Source organism: Euprymna scolopes, chromosome 4 (assembly GCF_053919585.1).
Source record: "Euprymna scolopes isolate OS-2025 chromosome 4, ASM5391958v1, whole genome shotgun sequence".
Lineage (NCBI taxonomy): Eukaryota > Metazoa > Mollusca > Cephalopoda > Sepiida > Sepiolidae > Euprymna > Euprymna scolopes.
The window spans coordinates 40928740-40945549 of record NC_136485.1 but is presented as its reverse complement, the minus strand read 5'-3'; the positions used below and the strand labels follow the sequence as shown (position 1 = coordinate 40945549).

The 16810-nt window shown below is 33.9% G+C and overlaps 2 protein-coding genes across 2 annotated transcripts; both read right to left on the bottom strand.

Annotated features, from left to right (window-relative positions):
• Positions 1 to 7842: 7842 nt before the first annotated feature.
• Positions 7843 to 8958, bottom strand: LOC145270655 (uncharacterized). Its single transcript, XM_080126272.1, has one exon. It carries the CDS (start codon positions 8956 to 8958, stop codon positions 7843 to 7845), a length of 1116 nt encoding a protein of 371 aa, XP_079982398.1.
• A 59-nt stretch (positions 8959 to 9017) lies between these two features.
• Positions 9018 to 9611, bottom strand: LOC145270648 (zinc finger MYM-type protein 1-like). The gene has a single exon (XM_080126261.1). The coding sequence runs from the start codon at positions 9609 to 9611 to the stop codon at positions 9018 to 9020; it is 594 nt and encodes a 197-aa protein (XP_079982387.1).
• Between the last annotated feature and the right edge of the window lie 7199 nt (positions 9612 to 16810).

Here is a 16810-nt window from a genome sequence, read left to right as displayed (position 1 = left end):
CACATATTTACATAGGTAAAGAACGTGTCGATATATTTGACTTGTCGATAACTAATACGAAATAAAGACACCGCCCTCATATATTACGATTAATATCTCAGTATGTGATTCCTGTGAAATATAAAACAAATGCAGACAAATAGAATAAAGATGAGTAGAGATAATAAGATATATGTCGTCTAATTAAATAAAATCAAGACAAAATGACGATTTTTCAACTGCCCGATACGAGATAGGAAAACTAACACAAATTGAGACGTGTAATTTGATTTTGGTTATCGCACTTTCGGAAGTGGAAGATGTTGCGAGTAAAATTTTAAATAAGTTAAGCAAAAGGAAACCAATCAAATCATTTACTTGGTTCATATATATATATATATATATATATATATATATATATATATATATATATATATAAATTCAGAGAGAGAGAGAGAGAGAGAGAGAGATAAAAGGAACAACCCATGTTACGTGTTCCTCGATGTTTCGTTATTTTTTCAAGAGGGATCTCAAAATAAATACGAATCGTTGATTTACAAATATCTTGGTTTGTTCCATTCATATTTCTTTATTTCGTTGGAATAGTATTTCCATTATTATCATATATATATATATATATATATATATACACATATATATACATATATATATACATATATATATATATATATATATATATATATATATATATATATATATATATATATATATATATACATATACAGAGAGAGAGCGAGAGATAGAGGGGGAGTGAGAGATTTCTGCGGACGACACTACAATCTACGGTAGCACATCAAATACGGTAAACGACTAAGTTATCTCCGATTCTCTCCCCTCTTATCTTGAGTACCTGGTACAATAGAGAAGAGCTGACTGGTTCTTATTAATGCATCATGAACTAAGCATATATCGCTATATCATCTACGCTCTGATGCCAATCTAACATCGGTTTAAATGAAGGGATCTTGTCTTGGGGACTTTTCATGTTTTGTCAAGCTTCTGGTCTTGACCTTTTCTCCTAATCTGAACTTTAACAAGTATATCAAATGCATTGCAAAGACCGCTGGAAAAATGGTGGGATACTTCTACTGTTTCCGTAGATTACACACTGTTGATTCAATTCTCTACCTATATAACGAAAGTACGGAACACAATGGAGTACTGTTTTCACATCTGGGCACTCGTGGACGCCCTTTTCTCTTCCTTGCAACCTCTTTCCCAATGAAGTGAGTCGCGAATTTGTCTCTGCTTTATCGTTATTTTCATGGCAAGTGCTCAGCTGAGCTTTAATATATGCCCTCTCTCGCCAAAATTACACGATATGCATTCGTCTAGCCAACACAAATATAAATAATGTTCCACACCCTTTATCTGTGTCAAAACTAAAATGTAGATTCTTTGAACAATACTTGTGGTACTCTCCTCCGGTTGCTTTCTAACTGACTTCATTTGTATTCATGTGCAACATAAACAAGTAATTCAATGTACAAAATCCCCACTATTTACCTTTACTATGCTATAATCACATTGACTCATGTATACTATTTCAAAATTACCCTCGAATGCCCTCTGAGCCTTGATAAATAGTGATTCCCTGCAATATATATATACATATATATATATTCATATGGATATATCTATTTCTACATCTTTATATTTTCAATATGTAATTTTATTAATTGTATACTTATTTCATATTAGTAAAGCAACACAGATTATAAATAATGATAGCAATACTGAATAAAAATAGTTCTATATATTACTTACTTCACGGAATGCACACGCAAATTGCTTTGCTTATTTTAAAGTGTTTGTATTATATTGCTAGCATACCGTGTACAATAGTTAGACTAATATTTACAATAGTGAATTAATTATAACTAATATTTACAATAGTGAATTAATTATAACTAATATTTACAATAGTGAATTAATTATAACTAATGCATGTTTATGAAAATATATTTCAATATTCAGTGAAACAGTCGATGTTAGTAGTTACAAACATGCTACAAAATACGTTTAAGCTACATTTACTATGTTAAACTCAAGAAATATATATATATATATATACATATATATATATATATATGACTACTTCATTTAATCACAAAAATTAATATAATTTATGATTAACTTTAGGTAGTTACTTCAATAGTGCTCAGTACCTAGGTAGATCTTAGTCGTAAGTTATATATATATATATATATATATATATATATATATATATATATAAGCTACATAGGATATTCCGCGTTTCATCCATGCTAGGATTGATCAGGCTTTTGTGGTTCTCTGGCGTTTTTATATACGCATCTTCTATCGAGTTTTTGTAAGCCAATCAGCTTTCTAGCATTCATCCTAATAAGCGAACGAGCAAAAATATTTAGAAGTAGCAATACTTTTTGAAGTAAACAAACAAATTAAACAAGACCAAGAATTTAACCAGTGGGAAAATACGGCCTAAACAATCATATAGTTTAAAAATATAGAAAAAAAAAGAAATGTACGTTTATATAGTTCGACATCATAAACTTCTACCCCTCGATATCCGAAGAAATTTTCCACATTGCACTAGAATTTGCCGAGACGTACACTGATATATCCTCGGAAGAAATCAACATCATTAAAAAATGTAGAATATCAGTACTATTAAATAACAATAACCAATTGATAAAAACTAAAATGACAAATTCCTTTGATTGGCGATGGGTGCCCGGGATTCAACAGAGGCTTCAGATCTTGTGTCATTAATCATTCTATATATCCCCAAAAGCCTATTTAATACTATGGATATCGGCCTATATAGAAAGTGTGGGCTAGCTATAATAAAATACTCCAACAAAGGCAATGAAGATAATTTTAAGAAAATTATACACAAGTTAATGGAAAAACTAGTCTTAAAAGTAGACGTATTAGCTAACATAAAAATTACAAACTTCCTGGACATCACGTTAAATTTAGATAAAAACCTATCTGAACCAGACTTTAAAGACAACGCTACTCCAATATACGTAAATCCTTAGTCCAATAATCCACCATCAATTGCAAAAAACTTCCTTACTCGTTCGTAAGTAGAGTCAGCAAAAACTCAATGGAGGATAATGTATTTAACAGTCAACAAATATTTATGAAATATCCCTAAAAATAGTGGATACAAAAATCTTAATATAAAATATAAGCAACAAGTCACCAATAACTATAATAAAATTAAAAATAGAAGAAAAATAAATATAATCTGGTATACGGCGCCATACAATCAAATGTTAAAAATCAACACTTGCAAATAAATGTCTAGATCTTATAGAAAAGCACTTTCCCGCAGCAATCCTTACACATAATGTTCAATAAAAATACCATAAACATATACTACAGCTGCTGCGAAAATTTAAAATGAGATTACACCACATAATACCAGAAAAAATAAATAAAAGCAATGAAAACAAACACAACATTAACAATAAAAAAGTGGATACAAAAATAACAGTAATAAAAAAACACATATGTAACTAGTAGAAATAATAATAATAATAATAATAATAATAATAATAATAATAATAATAATAATAATAATAATAATAAGAAGAAGAAGAAGAAGAAGAAGAAGAAGAAGAAGAAGATGAATAAGATGAAGAAGAAGAAGAAACCAACTCTGGATGATAACAACCATACTAGAAATAAAAATAAAATTACTAATAACGAACAAGACAAATGCAACTGTAGATACGACACACTCTGCCAAATTCAAAATAGATATCTAACCAAAAGTATAGTTTACCAGGCAACAATATTTACGAAAAAAACCCCGAATAACAAGAAATATTACGTAGGTATCACTTCCTTAGATTTCAAAACTCGATATTATGGCCAGAAAATGCATTCAATAATAATTAAAAAAAAAAAACTACGAAACATCGCTGGCATGCAAATCCTGGGAATTAAAGGAAAGCGGACGGTCACCGATAGTCGTACGGAAAATAGTAAGACAAGCAAACCTATGTACGGACCAAGACAATCTATGTAGATTTTGTCTTCACGAAAAAGTTATATCCTATACTTTAAATAACGTCTACATCTATTTAACTGTACGAGAGAAATAGCGAACAACTGTGTTCACAGGATAACATTTACTCTAGGATAGAGATACAAAATAATTTTAAAACTAACAATAACAGTAGAAAATAAACAAATAAAATAAATAAATAAACATTCATATACATAAAGTATCACACGCATATATATGTATATATATATATATGTATATATATATGTATGTATGCATATATATATATATATATATATATATATATATATATATATATATAAATTTACATAATGAAAAACCCAGTTCAAGACACTAGATATGTATGCTAAACAGCAAACACAAAGGAACGGATCAAACAGAGCTAAAATTGGTCTTTGCCCTGTGTGTTCCTGCTGATTGGCTTATCATAAAGGATACAGAAACCTGATTGGCTAACAAAAAAACTCAATAGAATGTGCGTATATAAAAACGGGAGACGAACAGAAAATGCTCGCATAAGCCTGAAGAATCCTAGTGTGAATAAAACATGGACTATTCAGTGTCGCTTAATCGCCATATATATTTTATAACTAACTAGCTCTGCATGCGTATTGAGCACTGTTGAATAAATACTTAAAATATACGCATACATTTATACCGTCGTATATTAATTTATTTGAGTAAATGAAGTAGTCATATATATATATATATATATATATATATATATATATATATATATATATATATATATATATTGTACTTGTCTATGTGTGTGTGCGTGTGTGCATGCGTGTGTATTGGGTTGGTGCAAAAATATTGTCTACTTTTCTATCACTGTATGTTTATTATAAAGAGCGACATTATTTTGCATCAATCTTATATACACATAAGTGCATACTATGTATACATATATATATATATATATATATAGAGAGAGAGAGATAGGGTTAAAGGGAGAGAGAGATAGCATATCTATCTATCTATCTATCTATCTATATATATATATATATATATATATATATATATATATATATATATATACTACGTTTCTGCAAAGCACGCCGCAGAATGACCCCACCTCCATAAATTTTTAATTCATTACAGGTTTTTTTTGGTTTTTTTCATTAAGAATATTTTTTTTATTCAAGGGCATTGGATAATGAATGTAAGGTGCTATTAAAATAAACGAAATAAATGAGTACAATTTAATTATTTAAGCAGACGCCCAAGAAGATTAAAGTTATATTTGATCAGGAAGTAGGTCAGCGAAAGAGTGGTATATATGTTCAGCGAAAGAGTGGTATATATGTCACGGAATCTTCAATTAGATACAGACAGAAATACAGAGTGTAGGAAATTCTATATAATGTATTAAACTAATTTTATGTTTTTCCGGTGTTTGAAAGTTTTGAAAAGGGGAGCAAAGCCTAGTCGAGATCTTGTAATCAGAATACCGACGGAGAAAAAAGGGTTGTACTATCCCTTCTCTAAGAAAAGGGTTAAAATTACAATCGAACATTTCCGAATATAATGGAAACATTGTTGATTACTTTTAATTCGCACGGAGTAAATTATAGGTGTGAAAATATACTATTTACATAGCTGATGTATAAATACAAAGTTCTTATGCGTTTGTACTTTACGGTCACATATATACATGTATAATATTATTGAGTAAAATAATATATGAAACTATATTTTCCTATTCCGATTTTTTAAATTTATATTTAAAATGTTCCATTTGTAAAATATTAGCAATTGACATAATTTTGCACTTTCCCCCCACTATGATAAATAATGTAAACCCAAGTCGATAAAAATTTATTAAAATACTAATATGTTATTAAACTGAGAATATTTAGAATTGATAATGACATTCAATAATTTAAAGGCAACACCTACATGAGAATACGTAAATAAAAATGGAAAAATGTTTTATGAATAAAATATATTATTTTTTATGTATGGTATTAAATTTAAATTATTTCCAAATATAGTTAGGTTAAAGGATTTAAATCTATGGTTAAAATGTTAAGACTTAGACAGACTTTGGAATCACATTTACCTGGATTATGTTAATATGGAGTATATAAAAAAGTATTTTGGCAATTATAAAATTGTATAATCAGGACAAATAAAGAAAATAAGTTTAATATTATTTTTCTTTTTGTTATGATACTACGTGTTTATATGTATATAAAAAAAACACATGAAACCTTTTATTTAAGATTATAATCGGTCAACCACTTTAATTCAGTTGTTTGACTATTTATGTAAGTTCCAACGATTATATAGCAGTAATATGTTGTAAATATACGCTAAAAAAGAAATATACTTGTCCTGGATTAGTATGTGTGATATTATTTTACTATTTTCATTTTTACGTATTTTGGATGATGCAAATCAGAAACAAGTACACAGTATCAGTTCGCTTTTATTTTCGCTTCAAGCATTTGTTCGTATGATTTTGCCACATATCAGTTATATTAATAGAAGTATTAAGTGTTATCGAAATACATATCCGCATACTACTGAATATCATAGAACAACAAATATCTCACCAGAAATGTTAGAATTTATGCGAAAGGTAGTCGTGTACACATTTCATGAATAGATGATAAAAATACCGAATGTATGGTTGAAATATCGTTGTTATTATTTCCGATATTTGATTCAATAAAAAAAATGTATATAATAATGGATTTGAAAGTTTATATAAAATAGTGTTTCTATCTCTCTCTTACTTTGCCTCTCTGCCCTGTTTCAGGTATGTCTGTCAAGCGAACCACTGTGTTCGCAGGATAACATTTACTCTAGGATAGAGATACAAAATAATTTTAAAACTAACAATAACAGTAGAAATTCACAAATCCCAAAACACCATCAGATCAGTCTCAATAAAAAACAGACGATTAACCCCCGATCTCCAATTTCTAACGTATACCCCACTACTAAGACTCCTTCTCTAACATCATGGGTCTACATTCTAAGCTTCCAGAGATTGAATCCCAATTGTAGGAGACTAAACCAGACATATTAATTCTAAGTGAAACTGGCATTGGACAGGCCATTTCCTTAGATGAGTTAATAATTCATGGATACTCTAATTTAACTTCCAAATCTGACCCCCCAATATCGCCAGGGGAATGGAATATGTGCCTATATAAAATATGGCTTTCAATGTGGTAGGGAGATCCTTACTTACCATATATGTGCTTCCGAGTTTAACTTGCTCAAACTAATGCATTTATATTTTCTCTATCGCCCCCACAACAGCGGAGTTACTATCTTTAAACGCATACCTTTTTTTTACAGGTGGTCACCACTTTGTCAAGGCCCGGAAGCCACTCAGGGATAAGGGTTATTGTAAGTACAGTACGTTAGTGTGGATATTTATTGAAGTGAAATGGCGGTTCATTAGGAATTTGTTTACTTTGGACTTGAAGACATCCAGGTTGTAGTCAGCTGGGAAGCAGGCAGACGGAACAGAGTTCAACCAGTGGCGTACCTATGTAACATGGCGCCCATGGCAAAGTTTGAATGTGCGCTCCTTCTTAATAATGTATACCTTAGATATGCCTAACCTACATAATATTATAATACAGGCACAATTTTAACGAAAGATACACCATGAAATGAATGTTTTAATAAAGTAATTATATTGTTATTCCTGCTTTAAGAAATAAAATTCTAAATTATCCAAAAAGAAAGGACTACAACACACTTCATTTATTTTTATTAGGAAGAAATTGAAGGATAACAAACATACCACAATAAACCTCAATAAATCCGGCCTTTTTTGTTTCAATAATAACATTCTAAAATAACACTTTTCGTGCCTTTATGGAAGCAAATTCGTCTATGATTTTATCAAAGTCAGTTTTCTCTAATTCTTCCCTTTCTATACTCATCAAAACTAGATCACACAATCTGTTCTGACTCATTGAGGTTCGGAGACATGAAAGAATTAGTTTCAGTTTACTGAAACTTCGCTCGCAGCTTGCAATAGATACTACCATTGTCAACGTTATTTGCAACGCAATTATAAGATTGGGAAATACGCTCTCATCACCATATTCAACTATGCATGTAAGAAGTTCTTCAGGACGCGATAACTTTAAGTTGGCACGAATTGATATCAACATTTTGCAATCAATAATCTCCTCATATAATTGCTTGCCATCTATATCTGAGCTGTACACAGCTCCTAAATTTTCACACATACACCCTAATTGTGCACAGTCAGATAAGTCAGGACCGTAACAAAGGCCTTGGGCATCCAACAGAAAGCTAAATTTGGAATCGATGTCAAATAACCGGGAGAATCGATCATCCATCTCTTTGTGCAGGCGGTCTAGAGCTCCCTTCATGACTCGTTTCATTTCATCTGTGCTTGATAACCCGGCATCTCGTGCATTTTCACCAGCCATTCTTGTTTTTCCCCTTGTCCTTCTTTTGATTTCAACGTCCCATTTTTCACAAAGGTTCTTGCCATCTTCCAAGCATTCATCAACTAAATTTTCTCTTGCATCATTGAAATGATCTCTTAGACTTTTTATGTCTAGGGCAGCATTGTGAAAATTCATTGTCTTGTCTTGCAATCGTTTTTGCACTCTATCTATTGGCGTAAGTATTTTGTGCCAAAAACCCAACAATGTTAGAAACTCGTATGTTAGTATGCGATTTACTTGTTGTTTAGCGTCACTCTGGGTATCAGTTGTTTGACTGACATCCTCTATCATGCTGTCTAGTACATCAACGGTTTTGTCAAGATACATTTGTACAGGCTTCACTGCTTCTGTTCTAGAACTCCAACGGCTTTCTGCTTCAGCCTTTAAAATCAGTGGGACAGCATCTTTTACTATCTCCCACCGCTGTGTGGAACGGGAAAAGAAGCTATACAATGAGTCAATAACTCCAAAGAATGAGACCATTTCTGTGTCTTGCCTGGCTGCCTGTACACCTACAAGGTTAAGTGAATGGTAATCACAATTTACAAACACTGCCAGCTTGTTTTTTCATTTATTCTTTGCTGCACACCACTTCTGTGTCCCGCCATCACAGCAGCATTGTCATAACATTGTGACCGACAATCTTCTTTCTTCATCTGGTCTTTCTCCAGTTGTTGCATGATAACTTCAAGGAAGCTTGCAGCATCCTTCTGACGGATATGGAGAAAACCATGAAAGGGATCTCTAACACAAACTGTTTTCCTTTCAAAATCAATATCCACAAACCTTACAACTTCTGAAATCTGCTCACGATGTGCCTGGTTCGGGGTTAAGTCGAATAGAAGACCATAATACTTAGCTTTTTTAATGCTGTCTAGTAAATTCTTGCGAACGGTAGATGCCATAATATGAATAAATTCATTCTGAACACCTGGGGAAATGTAAGATAATGCGTAAGGATGACTTTCGATAAGAGCGAGGTGGTCTCGCATCACAGGATCAAAGACGGCAAGAAATTTCATTAAACCAAGGAAATTACCCACATTTGAGTTACCATCTGCCTGAAGTGATTCCTTGTGTCCTCGCAAAACAAGGTTCTGTTTTGTCAAGTATTTGATACCGTGTAATATTCTCATGAGAATGTCACGCCATTTCTGCTTTTCTTTCTCAATTTGTAACTGGCGTTCTACGTCAAGAATCCCTTTTTTTCAGTCAGATTTCTTTCCAGTTCTTTCCACAGTGTAAAACATTCTCGATGATTCTTAGCATTTTCATGAACGGTCATCCTTTCAGGTGCTTTCCACTGACTAAATCCACCCTCCTGCTGCAATGTGGATTGATGCTCTGATCGGGAATAGAGCAGGCAGCAGATTTAAGAGTCCAATATCGTGTTCTGCAATGAACTCTGGTGCATCAGATTCCATGTCGTTTTCTGATTCCATGCTCCCAACATGACAAGCCTTATCCCTCAACTTAGGATCTCCATTAGATTGTGCCTTTGAACCATCATCAGATTCAACAGTACTAACAGAAGGTGCAGGCTTCTTGAACAAACGCATTAAGACTTTACTTGATTTTTCAGCTTTTGCTGCTTCCCACTTTCCTTTTTCTTAGTTATGGTCCGTTTCATGGTTTGATCTGTAAAAATAAGTTAAAAATAAGATTGATCTATGTACACACAGCATTATTGAAAGAAAGTGTGATTTAGCTTTTTTCACTTAAACCTTTCTCAATGGAGACATACAAAATGACAGCTTAGCAATTTCTAAATATGACATTATCAGAAAAGATAGATGCTCAATTAGTGCAGGTGGTGGAGTATTGTGCTATATTTATAAAGATTTGCATTATTCTCCCTTGGAGGTGGAAACTGGCATTCATGAAATTCTAAGTTTTTACATATACAATTTCAAATCCTTGGTCATATTAATATACCACCTTTATAGGAACACATCTCATTTACATGATTCAGCAATTGATACCATATTATCTATAATTTCAAGTTATCAGAATCAATTTAATGTTAAAGATTATTTCATTGCTGGTGATTTCAATGATTTGGCTCTCCATATGGATGGTTTATATCATATTTTCAGCCTAAAGAATATTGTTACATGCCCTACAAGAGACACAAACACAATTGATTCCAAAAACAGTGATCAATGAACAGTTTTGAAAGTTGGATCAAAATACCGTGGTATTTTGAGGGTTAATAGGTTTCTGAAGAAGTTTTCTAATCAAATTGTTGGATTGAGATAGTTCTACAAGTTTAAGATTTTTACAATCCTATTACTTGTTTCTTATTTAAAAAATAGCATACTTTTATCATAAATTGGTGTTTCCAACCCATATCAATTAATTTTGAAAACTATAGGCCTGTGAAATTGTTGAAATTGTTATCAGAACTTTTTTGTATCTGGCTTGCAAATTTATTCCAAAATAAAGGTGTGATGTCAGTTTAGCAAATGTCTAAATTAATTATTACATCTAATAGGGGAGGGAATATTTTTCATTATCATCGAAAATAGACCCGACTTTCAACAGAACCTGTGAGTGAACGTAACAAGAAATTTTTACCATTTTTGTCCAGAGGTAATTTATTGTGTCTAGAAAAAATATATGAAAAAAATGCATTACCATATCAGCCACACCCTTTTTTATTGAATTTTGGTGAATGTGGGTAAAACATCCAAAAACCGTTAATATCTCTATAAGGATTTACTTTTTAGCCAATCTGATGCCATTTTTGGATTCCTTGGGTCAAAATACTTACCTGTGCAAATTTTCAGAGCCACACGATCTTTCAATCAGAACATATTCAAAGAAATGACATCACAAAATTCATCCCGGGCGCCACATTATGCAGCAAAAACAAAAACAAAAAAAATGCTCTAAATCGGAAACCGCTTGGAATTAGATGCTCAAATTTTCAGGATTTCTGAGTTTCTATATTGTCTACCTGCACTGCAAATGACAGCCAAATCTGAGGATATGGGTGCCAAGACCTGGATGATTTGACATGGAATGCATAAAAAAAGGTGGTGCCCTTCCGTTTATTCCGGTTTGAATATATCGGAATTATGCAGAAAAAACTCGCGCCAGTAATTACGCATATGTTCAAATTTTGAGTTTTGTCAAGCAATTTTTGCGCCCATGTCAGAGTGGCGCCCATGGCACGGGGCATGCGTGCCATACCCTAGATACGCCACTGAGTTCCACAGGCGTGCACTTCTAAGAAAGAAGCTTTGTTCATGGAATCCACGTTTTGATTTAAGCACAGATAAAAAGTGGGGGAAATTTTTCACAGTGGATTCAGCTAGACGGGTGTTTTTCGTGAAAGATTAGCGAGGTGGGCACCAGAGATTGGAGTTCAGACAGCACCTGCCCTGGAAATAACAATAAAACAAGGATAGGCTCGCAACGTCTCTTCTGAGGGAGAGAGGTTGCAGGAAAGAGAAAAGGACACCCCTACTAAGCCACGAATCTATTTTGTACTCTGTCAAGGCATGGTTAGGCTGTTTTTAGCAGCTCCTGTCCAGATATGGCAGCAGTATTCCATCCTTGGGCGTACTTGGCTTTTATATAGATAGAGAATTGCATCAGTGGTGAGATATCGTCTGGAGCGGTAGAAGGACCCCACCATCTTTCCAATGACCCTGGTAACAGACTTGATGTACGTGTTCCATTTCAGATAAGGAGTAAAGGACAACCCCAGAAGCTTGTCAAAACATGCGGCTTCTCCTAGACGAGATCCATCTATTTCAATTGATGCCAGATGGGGATCAGATCGTTGATTATGTAAAGATAGGAGTTTTGTTTTAGATGCATTAAAGATAACCAGCCACACCTTCCCTCACTGAACCACGCGCTTTAGATCAGAGGAGAGAGAACCATAGATAACTGTGTCATTTACAGCCTTTGATGTGTTGCTGTAGATGTTCGTGTCATCAGCATAGATGTCAACGAATGATTTAAGTATGTGTTTAGGGAGATCATTGATGTAGATCATGAGGAGTTTGGGGCTCAGGATTGCCCCTATCGAGGGATTCCAGCATTAATACTGTAGGCCTCTGATTTTTGTCCATCGACCACTACTCTTATGAGTCTATCAGGAGAAAGATTTATTGATTGAGAAATCATTTCCAGTTATACCGTAGCTGAAAATCTTGTGGAGTAGCCCCTTATGCCATACCTTGTCGAAGGCCTTTGATATGTCAGGAGCAACTGCCCTAGAATGGAAGCCTTTGTCGCGAGATTCACTAATTCTGTGAGATATAACCGTTAGCACACCTGCGGTAGATCTCTCCGAACGGAAACCATATTGTGTGTCACTAAGAAGGTTATTTCTGTTCAGGTGGTTGACTATTTATCTATTTTATATGGATGCCAGTAACATACTCATGACACACAAGATACTTCTTGTTTAGTACTGAGAGGGAGATGACTTATAACCTGAATTCTTAAATACAGGGAATACTGATGAGATTTTCCAGGGAGTCGGAAAGCACTTCTCGTTTAGGCAACGCTTAAATAGTTTCGTAAGTATGAGAGCAAGTTCTGCTTGAAGCTGTTTAACACTCTGATTGGGATGCCGTCCAGCCCAGTTGCTCTACTGGAATCAAGGTTCTTGATCAGCTTGGCGACCTCATGCACAGATATTTGTATGTAACCTAGCGTGTTCTGTGGCATAGGAGGAAATATGGGAAGGTGATAGACTTCGTCGCATAGGGTAGAATTAGGTGCAAAGGTATTTGCAAATAGTTTGGCCTTGTCTTATTCTGACGAGATGACCTCTGGTCCATTGATAATGGATGGGATAGAACGCACACTTCTGTACAGGATCCTATTTATTATTTGCAAAAACTGGTGGGAACCAAGCCGCTGATCAGCTACTTTGGATTTAACAGACTGGGCATATATCTCTCTTGCATATGTTATTACGCTTTTACAGCGGTTGCTAGCGTTCCTGAAATCAGCTTTAGTCTCATTGCATCGATTACGTTGGTAGTTAGGTAAAAAGGGATTTCTGTGCGCGCTGAGAAAATTAACCACGTCATATCTGCTTATCCTTAAGCTAAAATTCATGTCTGTGGAGATTGCATTGTTCTCAATGTGGAATGGTTAACTAACACAAACAAGACCGATGATGAGGGGAGGGTCTGTCATGATGTCTCCATTACTTATGAACTCACTCAGATTGTTCACGAACCCACTCGTGATCCCGATACTGACATCCAATATGCAACTCTCCTAGATTTTTCTCACAACTTGCCCTGAAATGTGTTCACCTTCTGTTCTGTCTCCACTTGGATCTCACGATAACTCAGTTGTATCAGTTAAGATAAAAATGAAATGTAATATGCCCCCAGATGTACCTCTCCATCGTACAGTATATCGACACTCATTTGCTGACTGTAATAGCTTCCGAACCTCTGCGTCCCATGTTTAAAAAGCATGTGTCCTCTATAGTATCAGATCTGCAAGAATGGTTAATAGTAGGTATAGACCGTTTCATACCCTAGAAAAAATTCCAATAAAAACATAACAGCCAGTCGTGGTTCTCTCCGGAATGTGCTATTGCTATTGCGCATATAAATCACTTTTTCCATTGCTTCCAAAGTAATAGATGTACTGAGACTAAAGCCGCTTTCAGAACTGCTAGCAACCACTGTAAAAAAGTAATAAAGAACGCAAGACAGTTATATGCCCAGGCCGTCAAGTCCAAAGTAGCTGAGCAGCGGCTAGGTTCCCACTAGTTTTGGCAAATATCAAGCAGAATCCCGAACAAAAACGTGTGCTCTATCCCAACTCTCATAAATGGACCTGAGGTAATCTCGTCAGCAGCAGACGAAGTCAAACTGTATTCCAAACTCTTTGCCAAACTCTTTGCCAATAACTTTGCAGCTAATTCAAAACTTTGCGACCACGGCTGCCAACATCAATATTTCCTCCTGTATCAGAAAACATGCTATGTGATATACAGATATATGTACGTGATGTTGCCAGGGTAATCAAAAACCTTGATTCGAGTAAAGCAATCGGCCCTTACACTATTCCAATTATAGTGCTCAAAAAACTTCAACCAGAACTAGCACCCATACTTACAAAACTCTTTAAACCTTGTCTTAAGGTGAATTTCTTCCCATCACCCTGGAAAATCTCATCAGTATACCCCGTATTTAAGAATTAAGGTTACGCTCATGCCCCCTACAGTGCAGGCCAATAAGTCTCCTGTGCGTCATTAGTAAGTTGCTAGAATATGTGTTAAATAGAGAAGTAATCAACCATCTCAGCAAAAATAACCTTCTTAGTGGCACGCAATATTTTTCCGTTCTGCTAGATCTACAGCAGATGTGCTTAGATTTATATCTCATAGGATTAGCGAATCTCTCGACGGAGGTTACCTTTCTAGGGCAATTGATCTTGACATATCAAAGCCCTTTGATAGAGTATGGCATAATGGTTTACTTAACAGGAAGTCCAGCTACAGTATAGCGGGAAATGTATTCTTTATTATTTAATCATTTCTCTCTGATAGGTCCATAAGAGAAGTTTTTGTTTGGCAAAAATCAGAAGCTATTAGTATAGATGATGGTGTCCCTCAGGGGTCCATACTGGGGCTTAGTCTCTTCCTGATCTATATTAATGGTCTTCCAAATCACATCCTCACAGCTTTCGTAGACATCTGTGCAAATGACACTACGATCTATGGTAGCACATATAAAACCGTAAATCATGAAGTTCTCTTTGATTCTCTCTCCTCTGATCTTGAGCAAGTGTTTCAAGGGGAAAGAGGTGGTTTGTTACTTTTAAGGACTCCAGACCAAGGTGTCATCTTTACATCATTGACGCTCTTATCCCCATCTGGCATCACTTGAAATAAATGACTCTTTTCTTGGAGAGGCCTCATGTTTTGAGAAGCTTCTGGGCTTGAACTTTACTCCTCATCTTAAATTGAACACATACAATAAATCCGTTGCCAATATTAATAACTACATTTTATTTCAGTATTTAATTTATGTATTTCTGTTGTATTAAATGCTAGCTTCTTTTTTTTTTCTCGTCCATAAATGTTTATCTACCAAGTTGATCTTAAATATTGTATAATCAATCCATTATATTATCATTTTCAGTCCCCCACCCCTAATTTCTGGCTCCCATCTTATCTCGCAATTACTTATAACGTCACCAACTAACTTCGGAAGAACCCCCCCATCCGATTTTGTTTTATATCATAAGTTGCTTAAAACGTGATTAGTTAAAGTTCAGAATAAAATCACGCTTTCTCTTAACGGTTAATTTAAAAAAAAATCTTCTGAACGCTATTAAAAGTTAAATTCTTCACTAGTTTGGAGACGGAATGCGTTGTTGTGATAAGTGATTTTTTTCTCTACTAATTCGCACTTTTTATTTTAAGATTCAAATATTAATAACTACATTTTATTTCAGTATTTAATTTATGTATTTCTGTTGTATTAAATGCTAGCTTCTTTTTTTTTTTCTCGTCCATAAATGTTTATCTACCAAGTTGATCTTAAATATTGTATAATCAATCCATTATATTATCATTTTCAGTCCCCCACCCCTAATTTCTGGCTCCCATCTTATCTCGCAATTACTTATAACGTCACCAACTAACTTCGGAAGAACCCCCCCATCCGATTTTGTTTTATATCATAAGTTGCTTAAAACGTGATTAGTTAAAGTTCAGAATAAAATCACGCTTTCTCTTAACGGTTAATTTAAAAAAAAAAATCTTCTGAACGCTATTAAAAGTTAAATTCTTCACTAGTTTGGAGACGGAATGCGTTGTTGTGATAAGTGATTTTTTTCTCTACTAATGCGCACTTTTTATTTTAAGATTCAAATATTAATAACTACATTTTATTTCAGTATTTAATTTATGTATTTCTGTTGTATTAAATGATAGCTTCTTTTTTTTTTTTTTTTTTCTCGTCCATAAATGTTTATCTACCAAGTTGATCTTAAATATTGTATAATCAATCCATTATATTATCATTTTCAGTCCCCCACCCCTAATTTCTGGCTCCCATCTTATCTCGCAATTACTTATAACGTCACCAACTAACTTCGGAAGAACCCCCCCCCCATCCGATTTTGTTTTATATCATAAGTTGCTTAAAACGTGATTAGTTAAAGTTCAGAATAAAATCACGCTTTCTCTTAACGGTTAATTAAAAAAAAAATCTTCTGAACGCTATTAAAAGTTAAATTCTTCACTAGTTTGGAGACGGAATGCGTTGTTGTGATAAGTGATTTTTTTCTCTACTAATTCGCACTTTTTATTTTAAGATTCAAATATTAATAACTACAT